The following is a 17,152-nucleotide window of genomic DNA, read 5'->3' as shown; positions in this document are numbered from 1 at the left end:
CCACACCCAGCCTCAGATGCTGCGTTCTTTTGTTTCGTTTTATTTTTGTTTTTGCTTAGCTCCCACCACCCTTGCAAGATCTGGGAAAAGTAGGTCGTATTATTTGTTTGTGTTTTTATTTATTTAAAGTAAAATTTCCAAATAGTAAAGTGCCCAGGTCTTGGGTCATGTTTTCAAACAGTGAGGCAGCAATGTTAAGGATGGCTTAGGAAAAAGTGGGATTGCTAGATTCAAAGCCAAGCTCTGATTCATGTAAGTTATACCATCTTGGATATGCCACTGAACCTCTCTGAATCAGTTGCTTAATCATCAAATGGGGATAATGATAAGAATATCACAGGATGTGGTGAGGATTCAATGACCTGGTGTGTTGAAAGTGCCAAGCTCTGGAAACATCCTCTCTCCCTACAGATGTCCAGTTTCCACGATCCAGACCCCAAGAGAGGGTTCCTGAATCTCTCACAAGAAAGAATTCAGGGCGAGTTTGTTGAGTAAAGTGTGAGTAAGTTTATTAGGAAAGTAAAGGAACAGAAGAATGGCTACTCTGAAGGCACAGCAGCCCCCGAGGTCTGCTGGTTGCCCAGTTTTGTGGCTATTTTTTGATTATATGCTAAAGGTGGATTATTCATGCTTCCCTTTTTGAGACCATGTAGGGTAACTTCCTGACATTGCCATGGCATTTTTAAACTGTCATGGCACTAATGGGAGTATATCAGTGAGGACGACCAGAGGTCACTCTCATCGCCATCTTGGTTTTGGTGGGTTTTAGCTGGCTTCTTTACTGCAGCCTGTTTTATCAGAAGGTCTTTATGACCTGTATCTTGTGCCGACCTCCTATCTAATCCTGTGACTCAGAATGCAATAACCATCTGGGAATGCAGCCCAGTAGGTCTCAGCCTCATTTTACCCAGCTCCTATTCAAGATGAAGTTGCTCTGGTTCACATGCCTTTGATACCACGGGACTATGTAGAATGTTGGAGGGCAGGAGCTAAATGTGGTTTTGTGCTGTGCTTTAGGATGCCTCCAGGCACTGTTGCTTGCCCTTTGGGACTAACAGGCTCTACCCAGTGGACACTGCCTGTCCCTTCTCCCCACAACTTATCTTCTGACGTCTTACACACTCTGTTGCACACACGGGCTCTGGCTGCTGCCTAAGCACATCAAGCATACATGGGCCCTGAGGCCTCGTTTATTTTGCCTGGGGCACACATCACCCAACCTGTTCCTGCAGGTATCCCTTGTTTCTGATTATTGCCCAGAGTTTATCTCAGCAAGGCCTTACCGTCCCATCCTATATGAAACTGCCATCTTTCCACACACTCTGCTCACCCCTCCTTCCACCCTCCTACTCCTTACCTTGCTTTATCTTTCTTCCTAGCACTTTTCATCATTAGACATACTACCATATGTTTCTGAGTTCATTTGTTTATTGTCTGTTCCTCTAAATTCCATGGGGGCAGAAATTTTTATCTATTTTATTCACTATGGTATCCCAGGTACTACAACAGTGTTTGAGATATAGTAGGTGCTTAATAAATACTTGTAGAAAGAAAAGAAGGAAGAAAGACAGAGAAAGAAGGAAAATAGATGGTTAAACAGGAAACATACATTCTCTGCATTTTGAAAGTCCAAAGTTAAGATAGCAAGTCGTTCTACCACTTTGGTTGGATTCTCCCTTGGGCTCCCTCGAGGCCTACTTCCTTCAGAAGGATTAAAAAAGTCGGCCCGGCGCGGTGGCTCGCGCCTGTAATTTGGGAGCACTTTGGGAGGCCGAGGCGGGCGGATCACGAGGTCAGGAGATCAAGACCATCCTGGCTAACATGGTGAAACCCCATCTCTACTAAAAATACAAAAAATCAGCCGGGCGTGGTGGCGGGTGCCTGTAGTCCCAGCTACTCGGGAGACTGAGGCAGGAGAATGGCGTGAACCTGGGAGGCGGAGCTTGCAGTGAGCCGGATTGCACCACTGTACTCCAGCCTGGGTGACAGAGCGAGACTCCATCTCAAAAAAAAAAAAAAAAAAATCAACACCAACTCTTTGTTAATCAAAGAAAATGAAACAAACTCTTTTACACAAAAATGATCATGTTTTACATAAGACTAAAAGATATATATATAAAATGGGCGAGGATGTAAGAAAATTCAAGCACTTAACAAAGATTCATTTTTCAATAGCCCATTAGTCACAGAACAATTACCCAACTATTAACAATTAAACCTACCTATATATTAGAAATACATTTCATTTCACCCATACATCCAACACACTTTAAAATGGATAGAGGAAAATTTTATTAACTGGCTTTAGAAAAAAAAAAGTACCTATTGAACTCATATATTATATTATTATTATTATGTTGAGACAGAGTCGCGCTTTGTCATCCAGGTTGGATTACATGGCACCATCTCAGCTCACTGCAACCTCCACCTCTGGGGTTCAAGTGATCCTCCTGCCTCAGCCTCCCAAGTAGCAGGGATATAGGCAAGCTCCACCATGCCCAGCTAACTTTTTGTATTTTTAGTAGAGATGGGGTTTCACCATTTTGGCCAGACTGGTCTTGAACTCCCAACCTCACGTGATCTGCCCACCTCGGCCTCCCAAAGTGCTGGGATTACAGGCGTGAGCCACCGTGCCCGGCTGAACTCATGTATTATTGCTTAAAGAAAACATACCGAATTCTTACCTCAGCTTTCCCTTGTAAAAAAAAGTGGAAATCCATAGTCTAGAGATTCTCTTTAAGAATGAGCGTTGCTATGGTGTGAGTTGGCTGAAGGTAAAGAGATATGAATGAAAGTAGTAAAAACAAATAAAAACAGAATGAGCTGCTTTGATAAGCGCAATATGTTTATAACTCATAAAACATTTCATTCATGTTGGGAATTTTCTCGAGCATTACAAAATAATTAATATGCTTCAGGCTTTCCATTTGACTTACATCTATAGGATTTCTTTCCAGTACGAGTTTTCACACGACTTTTAAATTAATTGTCTAAATGAACTTTTCTGTGTTTTTCCAACTACTAGGGTTCTAATCAAGTATGTGTTTTTATATTTATAAGGTCCACCTCCAGTGTGTATTATTATGTGACTTTGAATGGATTCGAGAGAAATGAAGGTATTCCCACATTCTTTTTTTTGAGACAGGGTCTTGTTCTGTTGCTCAGGCTGAGAGCAGTGGCACAATCACAGCTCACTGCAGCCTCAACCTCCCGGACTCAAGTGATCTTCCCACCTCAGCCTCCCAAGTAGCTGGAATTACAGACACACATTACCATGCCTGGCAAATTAAAAAAAATTTTTTGTAAAGAGAGGGTCTCTCTATGTTGCCCAGGCTGGTCCTGAACTCCTGGACTCAAAGACTCAATCCTCTTGCCTCAGCCCTACCAAAGTGTTGGGAATATAGGCATGGGTCTTAGCCTATCACCCAGGCTCTAATGCAATGGCATGATCATAGGTCTCACTGCAGCCTTGAACTCCTCCCACTTCAGCCTCTCAAGTAGCAGGGATTACCAGCACATGCCGCCATGACCAGCTAAGTTTTAAAAATTTCTGTAGGCTGAGCACGGTGGCTCACGCTTGTAATTCCAGCACTTTGGGAGGCCAAGGCAGGTGGATCATGAGGTCAGGAGTTTGAGACCAGCCTGGCCAATATGGTGAAGCCCCATCTCTACTAAAAATACAAAAATTAGCTGGGCGTGGTGGCACGTGCCTATAGTCCTAGCTGCTCAGGAGGCTGAGGCAGGAGAATTGGTTAAACCCGAGTGGCGGAGGTTGCAGTGAGCCAAGATGGTGCCATTGCACTCCAGCCTGGGCAACAGATCAAGACTCTGTCTCGAAAAAAAAAATTTGTAGAGACAGGGTCTCACTATATTGCCCAGGCTGGTCTTGAACTCCTGGCCTCAAGCAACCCTCCCACCTCGGCCTCCCAAACTGCTGGGATTACAGGCATGAGCCACCGTACCTGGCCACATTCTGTGCATTCAGAGCTCTTCTCCAGAATGAGTTGTTTTATATCATCAAATAGAACTAGAACACCAAAGGCCCTTACCACATTTCCTGTATTCATAAGACATTTCTTCAGTGTGAGTTCAGAAGGATCTTTTGAGATAAATTTAATGCATTTTACTATCATCATCATCATATTGAGCAGAATGATGAAGATGATGATAATGAGAGGGGGCATTCTAGAAGCATGTGATGCTACATGGGCATGACATTCTGCCAGGCACTGCCCAAGTGCTCTACCTGTGTTATTTCATTTCATCCTCAGAGCTACCTGTGAGGCAGTTACCATTATCCCTGTTTATACAGATAAGCAAACAGTCTTGGAAAAAGTAACCAACATCAACATTTTCATCAAAATCATCTGACTTTAAAGTTTGCTTAAACCAGTATTCGGCACTCTGAATTTGTTGTCAGAAGTATAGCAATAATATCAGATATACAGGGCTGAATTCAAGAGGGTGGACTGTGGCCACAAAAAAAGAATAGTAAATACAGATTGAAATGGTGTCAATATAAAATATTCACCTATGAGATCTGAAGCAGAGGACAAGAGTAATGTTGGTGAGTGTGGGAGGGAGGGGGTAAAGGAATGTGACCAATGGGTAGGTAAGTTGGCAGGGGAGAAGACCACCTGGGCGGAGTTCCCTGAGAGAACCAACCCCTAGGATCTGAAGGAATTGATGAGGGGGGGCCCTCAGCTTCCCCATTTCCAGATTTAGCCTTCAGCCATGACAGCTTCCTTTCGAGAGTTGCCTGGGGCTGTGTAGTGAACTGTGGCTGAGTGTTAGGTGAGTCGGGGTGGAGACTTAATAAGGCTTATCAATTAACTTCTGAGCCAGCTTTTGAAATAGTATAATTTAAATGCTGCATGGCCTTTCTGGGATAAATTCTTTTTACATGCTTGATGTTGCATCAGTTTTCTTTGAAAAATAGCACACACACTTTTATTCTAGGTAAATTGCTCATACTGACTTTAAAAAGCGTAGTCCTTCAATAAACATTTATTGAGCACTGTATTAAAGGAGGGAGCGGAGTAGAGCTGAAGTTCGTAGAGAGATACTGATGGGGAGGATGGGGGAGAGAGGACAGACCTCAGAGCCCACTCTTAGCTTTGCTCCTCTTTTAGCTGTGGATAGATAAAAAATAAGTTGTTCATGGAGTCTTTTTATAGTGGGAGCATTGTCTAAACCAAAATATGCATAGCATGTGAACACCTGAAAAAATACTTGTTACATTATAGGAAACTTTATTTCCAATACACTAGGTAAATAAATGAGTTATCACTACAGGATATGAAATTTTAAACATGAATTCTGTTTGCAGCACGTATTTTTTATTCATATTCTTTTTCTTTTTTTCTTTTTTTTGAGATGGAGTCTTGCTCTGTCACCCGAGCTGGAGTGCAGTGGCGCGATCTTGGCTCACTGCAAGCTGCACCTCCTGGGTTTAAGCGATTCTCCTGCCTCAGCCTCCCAAGTAGCTGGGATTACAGGCACCAGCCACCACACCCAGCTAATTTTTGTATTTTTGGTAGAGACAGGTTTCACCATGTTGGCCAGGCTGGTCTCAAACTCCTGGCCTCAAGTGATTTGCCTGCTTAGGCCTCCCAAAATGCTGGGATTACAGGTGTGAGTCGCCACGCCTGGTTCCATTTTTTATACATATTCTAAAAATAACTTACTTTTCCTGTTTTAGCCTCTTAGTTTAATCTTAATTTCAGAAAAGCACGATGGACTGTGGAATAATTTATGAAGTAAGCAGGATTTATGTGAACATACTTTTGAAAAATTGTGACCACAATTATAATTTAATGCTTCATCCTTTCAAAAGTTTGCATTATGAATGTAAAAGTGCTTACAAAATACAAGTGAAATTATTATAGTAATTTTTTGTAGTATGGATATTGAACAATTAGGTAACTTTATTCATTGGTATAAGTGGAATCATATTGTATTCTTTTTTTTTTTTTTTTTTTTTTTGAGATGGAGTTTCACTCTTGTTGCTCAGGCTGGAGTGCAACGGCGCAATCTCGGCTCACTGCAACCTCCGCCTCCTGAGTTCAAGCAATTCTCCTGTATCAGCCTCCCTAGTAGCTGGGATTACAGGCACATGCCACCATGCCCAGCTGATTTTTGTATTTTTAGTAGAGACGGGGTTTCACTGTGTTGGCCAGGCTGGTTTTGAACTCCTGGCCTCAGGTGATCTGCCTACCTCGGCTTCCCAAAGTGCTGGGATTATAGGCATGAGCTACCATACCTGGCTGATTCCTTTTTTTTTTTTTTTTTTAATGGAGATAGAGTCTCATTATGTTGCTCAGGCTGGTCTCAAACTCCTGGGCTCCAGTGATCATCCCACCTCAGCCTTGGAATCATCATTTAAAGCAACATTTTTTCCCTGTCATTACTGCATCCTAAATCTTTTCATCTCAAAATTCTAATGTTTATTTATTGCTATTTCTCAGATATAGTGTATGGAAAAGGAGATAATGGAGAGTCGATTTATGGACCAACATTTGAAGGTATGTATCTTTACATTTTGTTAGTTATATATTAGTTGATTATTCAAACTTAACAGGACTGGACAGTTTCACGATTCCAGATAAGATATCACTGGGGGCAATACTTAACAGTAAAAGCAAGAGTTAAAAATGAGCAGATTGGGGGGAAGCACCCTAAGGCCCGACCAGAGCAGCTTCATATGCACATATTTTTTCACTTAGCTAATGATATTATTTCTTCAGGATAAATCCCAGAATTAGGATTGTAGCGTCAAAGGGAATTTATATTTTTAGGACTTGTAATTTTCCGTGCTGATACTTAGAACTGGTACCTTGATAATCATTCTATTTAGATTGCTGTCAGGTAGCCAGGTATTGTGACTCACGCCTATAATCCCAGCACTTTGGGAGGCTGAGGTGGGCGGATCATTTGAGGTCAGGAGTTCGAGATCAGCCTGGCTAATATGGTGAAACTCCATCTCTACTAAAAATACAAAAATTAGCCAGGCATGATGGCGCACGCCTCCCAGCTCCTCAGGAGGCTGAGGCAGGAGAATCACTTGAACCTGGAACACAGAGGTTGCAGTGAGCTGAGATGGTGCCACTGCACTCTAGCCTGGGCGACAGAGTGAGACTCAGTCTCGAAAAAAAAAGAAAAGATTGCTGTCGGTAGAAAAATCCTGTATAACATTTACAACAAAAGTAGGTGACAAGGAATCTACCTAAATTCCAAAATACAAACAGGTAAAGACAAACAACAAACCAACAGTGTGGAAGACGGCAGGGCTTCCCAAGAATAGGGCACTTAGGATCCCCTAAGTAGCCAATAGTGTGTGAGTACAAGGGTCCCCCAGGAAGGTTGGAAGAGGCAGGAGCAGTCTAACCCCTGTACACTCTCAAAACTGATCTGACAAGGCTCTCTTCTAGGACAGTCTCCCATGCAGGTGGAACTGCTGGGAATGGCATCAAAATTAATCAGGATACAGGGACAATCATGACAAAGAGGGAATAGGAACAGAGCCAGAAATTTAAGGAAGAAAGCCACATGCTTCAACATGCAAGATTTTCAACATGCAAGAGGGAGCCTTTTGAAACTAGAAAATCTACGTTCTTTCTAAAGACATATCCTCTGACATTTAGAAAAACTAATGTCACCCTATATAACAAAGAGAGGTTCTCTGAAAGAAAATGATGTTTCTTCAGGAATAGGGCATTGCAGTAGGCATACGTGTGCCGTAGGAAACAATGTGCATATTCAGGAAGGTAAAGGGAGAGAAAGGGTTTTAAAGGAAAATTGGGGAAGATTTCATTATTGTTTTGAAATGATTATCCTTGGCTACAGCGATCAGTAACAAGGGTCCAAGGTTGGACTGGACAGGTGTCCCTGCAAAAGTATTAATATTTCCTGCATAAGGTTGCAATGGCCTTTATGCAAGGTTGTGGCTTTTGTAGTTCTTTGTGATTGTTTTGTTATCAGGCATACAAGTGTGAGAGTTCTCTGTTCATAGCTTTCCTTGGCTCTATTTGTCAGCATTTTTTAAACACACATGAGTACATTTTGATTCTGACCACTATTACGCTAATTTTATATTAAAATGAACAATGGAAGTTTCAAGGTGATTATAAGAATAAAGAGAATAAGGAGCAGAGTAACATCAGCACTGATAATGAATGTACCCTAGAAAGATATGCTCATAGGATACAGTCGACCCTGGAGCAACATGGATTTGAACTATACGAGTCCACTTAAAGAAACTTACAGTTTCTTTAAAAAAAAAAAAAAATAGAGACAGGGTCTCACTATGTTCCCCAAGCTGGACTTGAACTCCTGGGCTCAAGCAGTCTTCCCACCTTAGCCTCCTGAGTAGGTGGGACTGCTGCCTACTTGGACTACCACCTAGCTTGGCTTGTTTTCAATAAATATATGAGAGCATTTTTTGGAGAAGCTGCCACTGCAGCTATACCATCAGGTGTGAAAACCTTGCACTTTTTTGTGAAATACTTTTACCTTTTTTTTTTTTTTTTAAAGTGACAGTGTCTCACTTTGTTGTCCAGACTAAAGTGCTCATAGCTCATGGTAACATTAAACTCCTGAGCTCAAGGGATCTTCCTGCCTCAACCTCCCAGGTAACTAGGGCTACAGGTGCATGCCACCATGCTAGCTAATTAAAAAAAAAAAAATTTGGCCGGGCGCGGTGGCTCAAGCCTGTAGTCCCAGCACTTTGGGAGGCCGAGACGGGCGGATCACGAGGTCAGGAGATCGAGACCATCCTGGCTAACACGGTGAAACCCCGTCTCTACTAAAAAAATACAAAAAACTAGCCGGGTGCGGTGGCAGGCGCCTGTAGTCCCAACTGCTCGGGAGGCTGAGGCAGGAGAATGGCGTAAACCCGGGAGGCGGAGCTTGCAGTGAGCTGAGATCCGGCCACTGCACTCCAGCCTGGGCGGTAGCGAGACTCCGTCTCAAAAAAAAAAAAAAAAAAAAAAAAAAAATTTATAGAGATGGGGTCTTGCTCTGTTGTCCAAGCTGGTCTCCAACTCCTGGGCTCAAGTGGTCCTCCTGAGTTGGCCTCCTAAGTCATTGGGATTACAAGTGTGAGCCACCATGCCTAGCCTGCAAAATACCTTTTTTGTCTTGTATTGAAAATGCAGCTTTTATGTGGGCACAGGATGGCTATAAGAAAGGCAGAACTATAGACTCTACTATGATTTGAGAAAAAGCAAAGCTATTATATGACAACTTAAAACAAAAGGAAGGTAAAAGACCTAAAACTGGAGAATTTAATTCCAGCAAAAGATGGTTTGATAATTTTAGAAAAAAGTTTGGCTTTAAAAATGTCCAGATAACAGGAGAAGGAGCTTCTTCTGACCAAGAGGCAGAAGGTGAATTCCAAGATGTCTTTAACAAAATGAGAGGAAAAAGGATATCTACCTGAACAAGTTTTATGGCAGACAAAAGTGACCTATTCTGGAAAAAAAAAAAAAAGCCACCAAAAGGCCGGGCGTGGTGGCTCACACCTGAAATCCCAGCACTTTGGGAGGCTGAGGCGGGCGGATCACCTGAAGTCAGGAGTTCAAGACTGGCCTGGCCAACATGGTGAAACCCTGTCTCTACTGAAAATATAAAACGTAGCTGAGTGTGATGGCAGGTGCCTGTAATCCCAGCTACTTGGAAGGCTGAGGCAGGAGAATCGCTGAACTCAGGAGGCAAAGGTTGCAGTGAGCCGAGATCGCGCCATTGTACTTCAGCCTAGGAGAGAGAGTAAGACTCTTGTCAAAAAAAAAAAAAAAAAGCCACAAAAGACATTTATGAGTAAGAGAAGTAAGCACTAGCATTTAAGGCAGAAAGGAATAGGCTAACTGTACTGTTTTGGGCCAATGCAGTTGGGTTTATGATCCAGACTACCCCTAACCATAAAGCTGCTAACCTAAACACCCACTGCCAGCCTTTTGGTTGTACAAAAAGGGCTGGACAATGAGAACCCTTTTTCTAGATTGGTTCCATCAATACTTTCTCCCTGAAGTTAGGAAGTACCTTGCCAGTAAGGGACTACCTTTTAAAAAGTTCTTTTGATATTGAATGATGATGCCCCTGGCCACCAGAACACCATGAGTTCAACACTGAAGGCATGAAAGTGGTCTACTCGCCCTCAAACACAACATGTCTAATTCAGCCTCTAGTTTGGGGGTCATAAGGACCTTTAAGGCTGATTACACATGATACTCTATGGAAAGGATTGTCAACATCATGGAAGAGAACCCCAATAGAGAGAACATCATGAAAGTCTGGAAGGATTATACCATTCAAGATGCCATTGTTGTTATAGAAAAAGTCATGAAAGCCATCAAGCTCAAAACAAGTTTCTGCTGGAGAAAATTGTGCCCAGATGTGCTTGTCTTCATGGGATTTATGACAGAGCCCATAAAGGAAATCATGAAAGAGATTTGTGGGTATGACAAAAAAGATGAGGGGTGAACATTGTCAAGATACGGATCTTGGAGAAATTCAGGGCCTAATATATACCACAACAGAGGCATTAAAAGATGACTTGATGGAGATGAGTGCCTCCGAACCAGTGCCAGATCATGAGGAAGAAGACATAGAAGAAGCAGTGTCAGGAAACAAATCGACACTAGACAATCTGGCGGAAGGGTTCCAGTTACTCAAGACTACTTTTGACGTCTTTTACAACATAGACCCTTTTATGATAAGAGCAATGAAACTAAAGCAAAGAGTGGAAGAAGGATTGATACTGTATGGAAACATTACTAGAGAAATGAAAAAGCAAAAAGTCAAACAGAAATTATAATGTATTTCCGTAAAGTTACACAGGTGTGCCTGCCTTTCCTGCCTCCCCTTCCACCTCATCCACCTCTGCCTCTGCCACCCCTGAGACAGCAAGACCAACTCCTTCTCTTCCTCCTCCTCAGCCTACTCAGTGTGACAAGGATGAAGACCGTTATGATGATCCACTTCCACTTAATGAATAGTAAATATATTTTCTCTTCCTTATGATTTTCTTTATAACATCTTATTTTCTTTAGCTTATTTTATTGTAAGGATACAGTATACAATACATATAGCACACCAAATATATGTAATCGACTGTTTATGTTACTGATAAGGCATCTAGTCCGTTGCAGACTATTAGTAGTTAAGTTACTGGGGAGTCAAAAGTTATATGTGGATTTTTGACTGCTCCAAGGGGTTGGTGTCCCTAACCCCCACATGGTTTAAGGGTCAACTGTAGATCAAAACTGTAACAGTCTATATCAAAATAAGCTAAAAGAAGCCTGGGCAACATGGCAAACCCTATCTCTACAAAAAATACAAAAATTAGCTGGGCATAGTGGTGCACACCTGTAATCCCAGCTACTCAGGAGACTGAGGTGGGAAGATCGCTTGAGCCTGGGAGGCAGAGGCTGCAGTGAGCCAAGATTGCACCACTGCACTCCAGCCTGGGCAGCACAGTAAGACCTTGTCTCAAAAAAAAAAAAAAAAAAAAAAAAAAAGCTAAAAGACATTAAGAAAATGACACAAGACATGAAAGAGGTCATAAATCAGAATTAGAAAAACTTAAACATGATGTGACAGGGCTGAGGAAAGAAGGGCTGAGGAAAGCAATGAAAGAAAAATAATTTCAGAAGTGAGTAAACCACAAGGAACACAAGAGGAAATAAAAATACAACATAGTCCTAAAAGAAGTACAAGGTAGGCAGAGGAATTTTTTTTGTTTGCTTTAATTTTTGTGGGTACATAGTAGGTGTATATCTTTATGGGGTACTTGAGATATTTTGATACAGGCAAGCAATGCAAAATAATCACATCATGTAAAATAGGGTATCCATCTCCTCTAGCAGTTGTCCTGTGTGTTACAAACAATCCAATTATACACTTTTATTTTAAAAGATACAATTATTATTGACTGTAGTCGCCCTGTTTTTCTATCAAATACAAGGTCTTATTCATTTTTTCTATTTTTTTGTGACTATTAACCATCCCCACCACCCCACTTTAACCCCCACTACCCTTCCCAGTCTCTGGTAACCATCCTTCTACTCTCTGTCTCCATGATTTCATTTGTTTTGATTTTTAGATCTCACAAATACATGAGAACATGTTATGTTTGTCTTTCTGTGCCTGGCTTATTTCACTTAGCATAATGACCTCCAGTCCCATCCAGGTTGTTGCAAATGACATGATCTCATTCCTTTTTATGGCTGAATAGTACTCCATTGTGTATATGTACTACATTTTCTTTATCCATTCATCTGTTGATGGACACTTAGGTTGCTTCCAAATCTTGGTGACTGTGAACAGTGCTGCAACAAACATAGGAGTGCAGATATCTCTTTGATATAATGATTTCCTTTCTTTTGGGTATATACCCAGCAGTGAGATTGCTGGATCATATGGTAGCTCTATTTTTAGTTTTTTGAGGAACCTCCAAACTGTTCTCCATAGTGGTTAATTTACATTCCCACCAACAGTGTACAAGGGTCCCGTTTCCTCCACATCCTTGCCAGCATTTGTTATTGCCTGTCTTTTGGGTAAAAGCCATTTTAACTGGAGTGAGATGATACCTCATTGTAGTTTGGGTTTATGTTTCTCTGATGTTCAGTGGTGTTGAGCACCTTTTCATATGCCTGTTTGCCATTTGTATGTTTTCTTTTGAGAAATGTCTATTCAAATCTTTTGCCCATTTTGTAATCTGATTATTAGGTTTTTTCCTATAGAGTTATTTGAGCTCCTTATATATTCTGGTTATTAATCCCTTGTCAGATGGGTAGTTTACAAATATTTTCTGTGGGTTTTTTGTTTGTTTTTTTGAGACAGAGTTTCACTCTGTCACCCAGGATAGAATGCAGTGGTGCCATCTCAGCTCACTGCAACCTCTGCCACCTGGGTTCAAGCAATTCTCCTCCCTCAGCCTCCCAAATAGCTGGGATTACAGACGCACACAACCACGCCTGGCTAATTTTTGTATTTTTAGTAGAGACAGGGTTTCACCATGTTAGCCAGGCTGGTCTTGAACTCCTGACCTCGTGATCTGCCCGCCACAGCCTACCAAAGTGCTGGAATTACAGGTATGAGCTACCACACCCAGCCATCTCTTCACTTTGTTGATTGTTTCCTTTGTTGTGCAGAAGCTTTTTAACTTGATATGATCCCATTTGTCCAGAGAGTTTCCCCGATGTTTTCTTGTAGTAGTTTCATAGCTTGAGGGCTTATATTTAAGTCTTTAATCCATTTTGATTTAATTTTTGTATATGGTGAGAGGTAGGGGTCTAGTTTCATTCTTCTGCATATGGATATCCAGTTTTCCCAGTATTATTTATTGAAGTATTTTCCTCAGCTTATGTTCTTGGCACCTTTGTCGAAAATGAGTATGAGTTCACTATGAGTGTGTGGATTTGTTTCTGGGTTATCTATTGTGTTCCGTTGGTCTGTGTGTCTGTTTTTATGCCAGTACCATACTGTCTTGGTTACTATAGCTCTGTAGTATAATTTGAAGTCAGGTAATGTGATTCCTTCAGTTTTGTTCTTTTTGCTTAAGATAGCTTTGGCTATTCTGAGTCTTTGGTCGTTCTATGTAAATTTTAGGATTGTTTTTTCTATTTCCATGAAGAATGTCATTGGTAATTCCTTTTTAGAAGAAAACAGCTTTATTGAACAGGCAGTGTTACAGCTCTGGTGGTGTTATAGCTCCGTGACTGCTCCTGCAGAGCAGGGCTAACCCGCAGACAGAGAGTAGCAGCTCAGGACAGTTTTACAGTCACATTTATACCCACTTTTAATTACATGCAGATTAAGGGGCAGTTTATGCAGGAAAGGGATAGTAACTTTTGGATCATTAGATACCATGGAAAAGACCAATAACGCCCAGGTGTTGCCATGGCAACAGTAAATTGACATGGCATACTGATGGACAGGTCTGATTGAAAGGTGCTTTCACCCTGGCCCTATTTTAGCTAGTCCTCAATCTGGTCCATTGTCTGAGCCCCACCTCTGGAGTCAAGTCCTGCCTCCTACCTCATCTCCCCCCTCAGAAATTAGGTCCTCCTCCCTAATCTTAAGGGGGCTGCAGAAGGGTAAAGGCCAGTCTTCTGTAACTGCTTCCTGCTGAGCTCATGGGCATAGGATAAGCCCTGCCTAGCACTGGAGGAGTAAAAAAATCTCTGGATACCTGATGTAAGGGGCCCACAGGCAGGACACTTTAATTCTCCAGGTCAGTAGATGGGATAGATTGGAAGCCTTGTGCCAGCATTGTTTTTTACCTGGAACTGTTGTAATCTAGAAAACACAAACTTTTACTAAGAGGTTAAATAAGCAAGGGCCAAAAATTAGAAACAAAAAATAACTATCCAAGGTTCTACGAGAGGTAAAAACCAGGTGAGACTTGGGAAAGCACTTGATAGTTGACCAGCTGTAGTTGGGGTCAGTGCCCTGGTTATATCTGTGTAACCGGGTAGGTTGTTCATAGATCTTTTGAATGTTAATCTCAACTTGTCTAGAGTTGTTAAAATATGTTCAGCAGGTTTTATTAATAACTACACAGACTCCACTGTGTTCATCCTGTAAATAATCCAATGCTAGTCTGTTATCGAGAACTGCGTTTGCCAAAGAGCCTAAGGACTCTTGAATTCCCTTTAATACCTGACCTGTGTTGGTGGCTAAGGATTCTAAATTGAGTCAAGTTCATTAGAGTTGACGCATGGTAGGCAAAGCTGCCTCAGGGTGCTGCTAGTCCTGTCACTGCCAATTCCTGCCAGAATTACTCCTATTACTCACTTACTTCCGGTATTCTTCGGTGTTATGGGGTTACAGACAGTGACTCCTGGAGGGGCAAGAGTGGCCAGTATACATTCACCTCTGTTCCAAGTTTTTGATATACAAAGGAAAACTGCTCCTAAGAGAACAGGTGACTCCCTAGGGAGTTGGGAGCAGTTCAGGTTGTAACTTCTTTCCATTCATGCCACAAACAAAAATGAGCCAGTTGGGGCACAAACAGAAGCCCTACGGGGTGTGGTATTTATGCTGCGAAGTTGTGTCTATAGAGATATATTTCCCCTGTTCCAATGGGGGTGGCGGGACACTCTTTGTTTTCCAGAAGGGGACAGTACTCCCACCTTCCCAGACTAGGCAGTTGTTTTTCCCTTATATGTTCTGATCCAGAAGGCACCATATGTGGTCTCTTCCCTTAGAAGTGGAATCCCATTTACCTTGCTGTGGCCTTGGGAATGTGGCAACTAAAGTTGAATCAGAGCATCACAGGGAGGCTTCCGCTCTTGTGGCATGAACACAACAGTGAATGCAAAAGATAGAATCATTAGTGCACTGGAGATATAGATACCCAATTTCCCAGGTCCAGGTAATGGTGGCAGGGGTTTCAAGTGGAATCCGTTAAGTTGGGGAGAGTTCCATTTAACAAGTAGGGGTTTAGGATTTGAAGATCACTGTTGTTAGTTAGGAGGTCGGGGGGATGGTAGTGAGATTTCTCAGATAAGCCAGAAGATAGAACTCTCTATCCTGGGAATGTTCATGACAAATCCAGCAACCATGAAGATGATTATACAGCATAAAACTGAACATCAAAGATATATTTATTAAATTTTAATAAAACACATATATCTTAGATGTTTGATGCATTTTGACAATTGTGTATACCTCAAGCATATGTTTATACTGTAAGTAAAAATATTTATATATCTCAAGTGAAAATGTTTATACCTCAAATAAAAGTATCTGTAAAAAATTGAAACCACTTATTGAAAATGCATACCATGAACCTGACAATTTGAAGCAGAACAACCAACACCAAGACTTATTTGTTCATAACATTATTGGACATTGAAAAATTATTTGGACATCTAGGCAAAAAGAACAAGTGATTTATAAGGGAAAGAAAATTAGATTATCATATTCTTCGACAGCAACACTTTATACTAGAAGAAAGTGGAATAATATATTTATGAACTCAAGCAAAGGAAACGTGAGCAAGGATTTTATATCCAGTCAAACTGATGTTGAATTATAAAGGGCACACAGGTTTATCAACATGGAAGACTTCAGGGAATAGTGTTGCCATTAGCCCTTTCTGCAGAATCTGCCGTAGAATGAATTTCACACAACCAAATATTAATAATAGGAGAGACCTTGACACAACTGGTGGTGAGGATTAATCATATTATTATTTGTGATTTTACCATATTCAGTGAGGAGTATGCCAGGTATGGCAGCATGCACCGTTAGTCCCACCTACTTGGGAGGCTGAGGCAGGAGGATTGCTTGAGCCCAGGAGCTTGAGACCAGCCTGGGCAACATAGCAAGACCCCATCTCAAAGGGTGAGAGTATGCTGTGTAATGATGATATGCTTGGGCAGTGGAGATATCGTCTATTTAAAAAATAGAAGAAAATGAATATATACAAGTTTTATTTTTTAGTTAATCTCAGTAAAGTACACTGGTGATGGTATTTTTAGTATTGTTATTTTGAGACTGTTGTATATGTAATGTGGGATAAAGTCATTGAGTAATTATGGAATATTCAAATTTCATCATTTTCTTTGTCCTTGAGAATCAGGATTCTCAATGTGGAAGAAAGAAGATAGAGATGAAATATAATAGAGGCTAATAAGAATATTCTATAGTCCTGAACATGACTTTAAACTCAAGAAGTATCAAATGTCTATATATATAGCTCTATTCACTGAAAAGGTCTATAAACAATGACCACAACTCAGTAGCAATGGGTAGTCCTAGAATTTAGATTGTTGCTTTGAAATGTCATTTCTCACTTAAAGAAACCAGAGTCTGTGGGAGAAATGGCAGATGCCAGATCTCCGGGAGGAAATCTACAAAATGAGCCTGGAACCTCATGTTCTATTAGATAGCAGAAGTGGCCTTTGTTGTACAATGCTGCAAAGTGCAGAGATTTCTTTTCTGAAAGATTACTGGGATCATGTCAACAGGCCTCAGGAGCCAATTTGAAGAGGGTCTCACTGACCAAAGATGGAGTAATTTGAGCTTCACAAACAATAGTAATTGCATTTGATCAAAACCCAACAAATATTTCGAATCTGTGAGTTTATAATTATATTATCAAATAAAGGCTAATGGGTTACCTTTGGAGGAATACTAGGAAATG

The 17,152-nt window shown here is 41.2% G+C and overlaps 1 protein-coding gene across 4 annotated transcripts in view; it reads left to right on the top strand.

Annotated features, from left to right (window-relative positions):
• PPIL6 (peptidylprolyl isomerase like 6) overlaps positions 1 to 17,152 on the top strand; it is a 47,259-nt gene that overhangs the window by 15,447 nt on the left and 14,660 nt on the right. For all 4 annotated transcript variants that reach the window (XM_077999279.1, XM_028847022.2, XM_028847021.2 and 1 more), the window contains one exon: positions 6,468 to 6,524. In XM_077999279.1, the coding sequence (XP_077855405.1) occupies positions 6,468 to 6,524 (57 nt within the window). The remainder of the gene's footprint in view (positions 1 to 6,467; positions 6,525 to 17,152) is intronic.

This window comes from Macaca mulatta, chromosome 4 (assembly GCF_049350105.2).
Source record: "Macaca mulatta isolate MMU2019108-1 chromosome 4, T2T-MMU8v2.0, whole genome shotgun sequence".
NCBI classification, from domain to species: domain Eukaryota; kingdom Metazoa; phylum Chordata; class Mammalia; order Primates; family Cercopithecidae; genus Macaca; species Macaca mulatta.
This window is presented reverse-complemented; position numbering and strand designations above follow the sequence as displayed.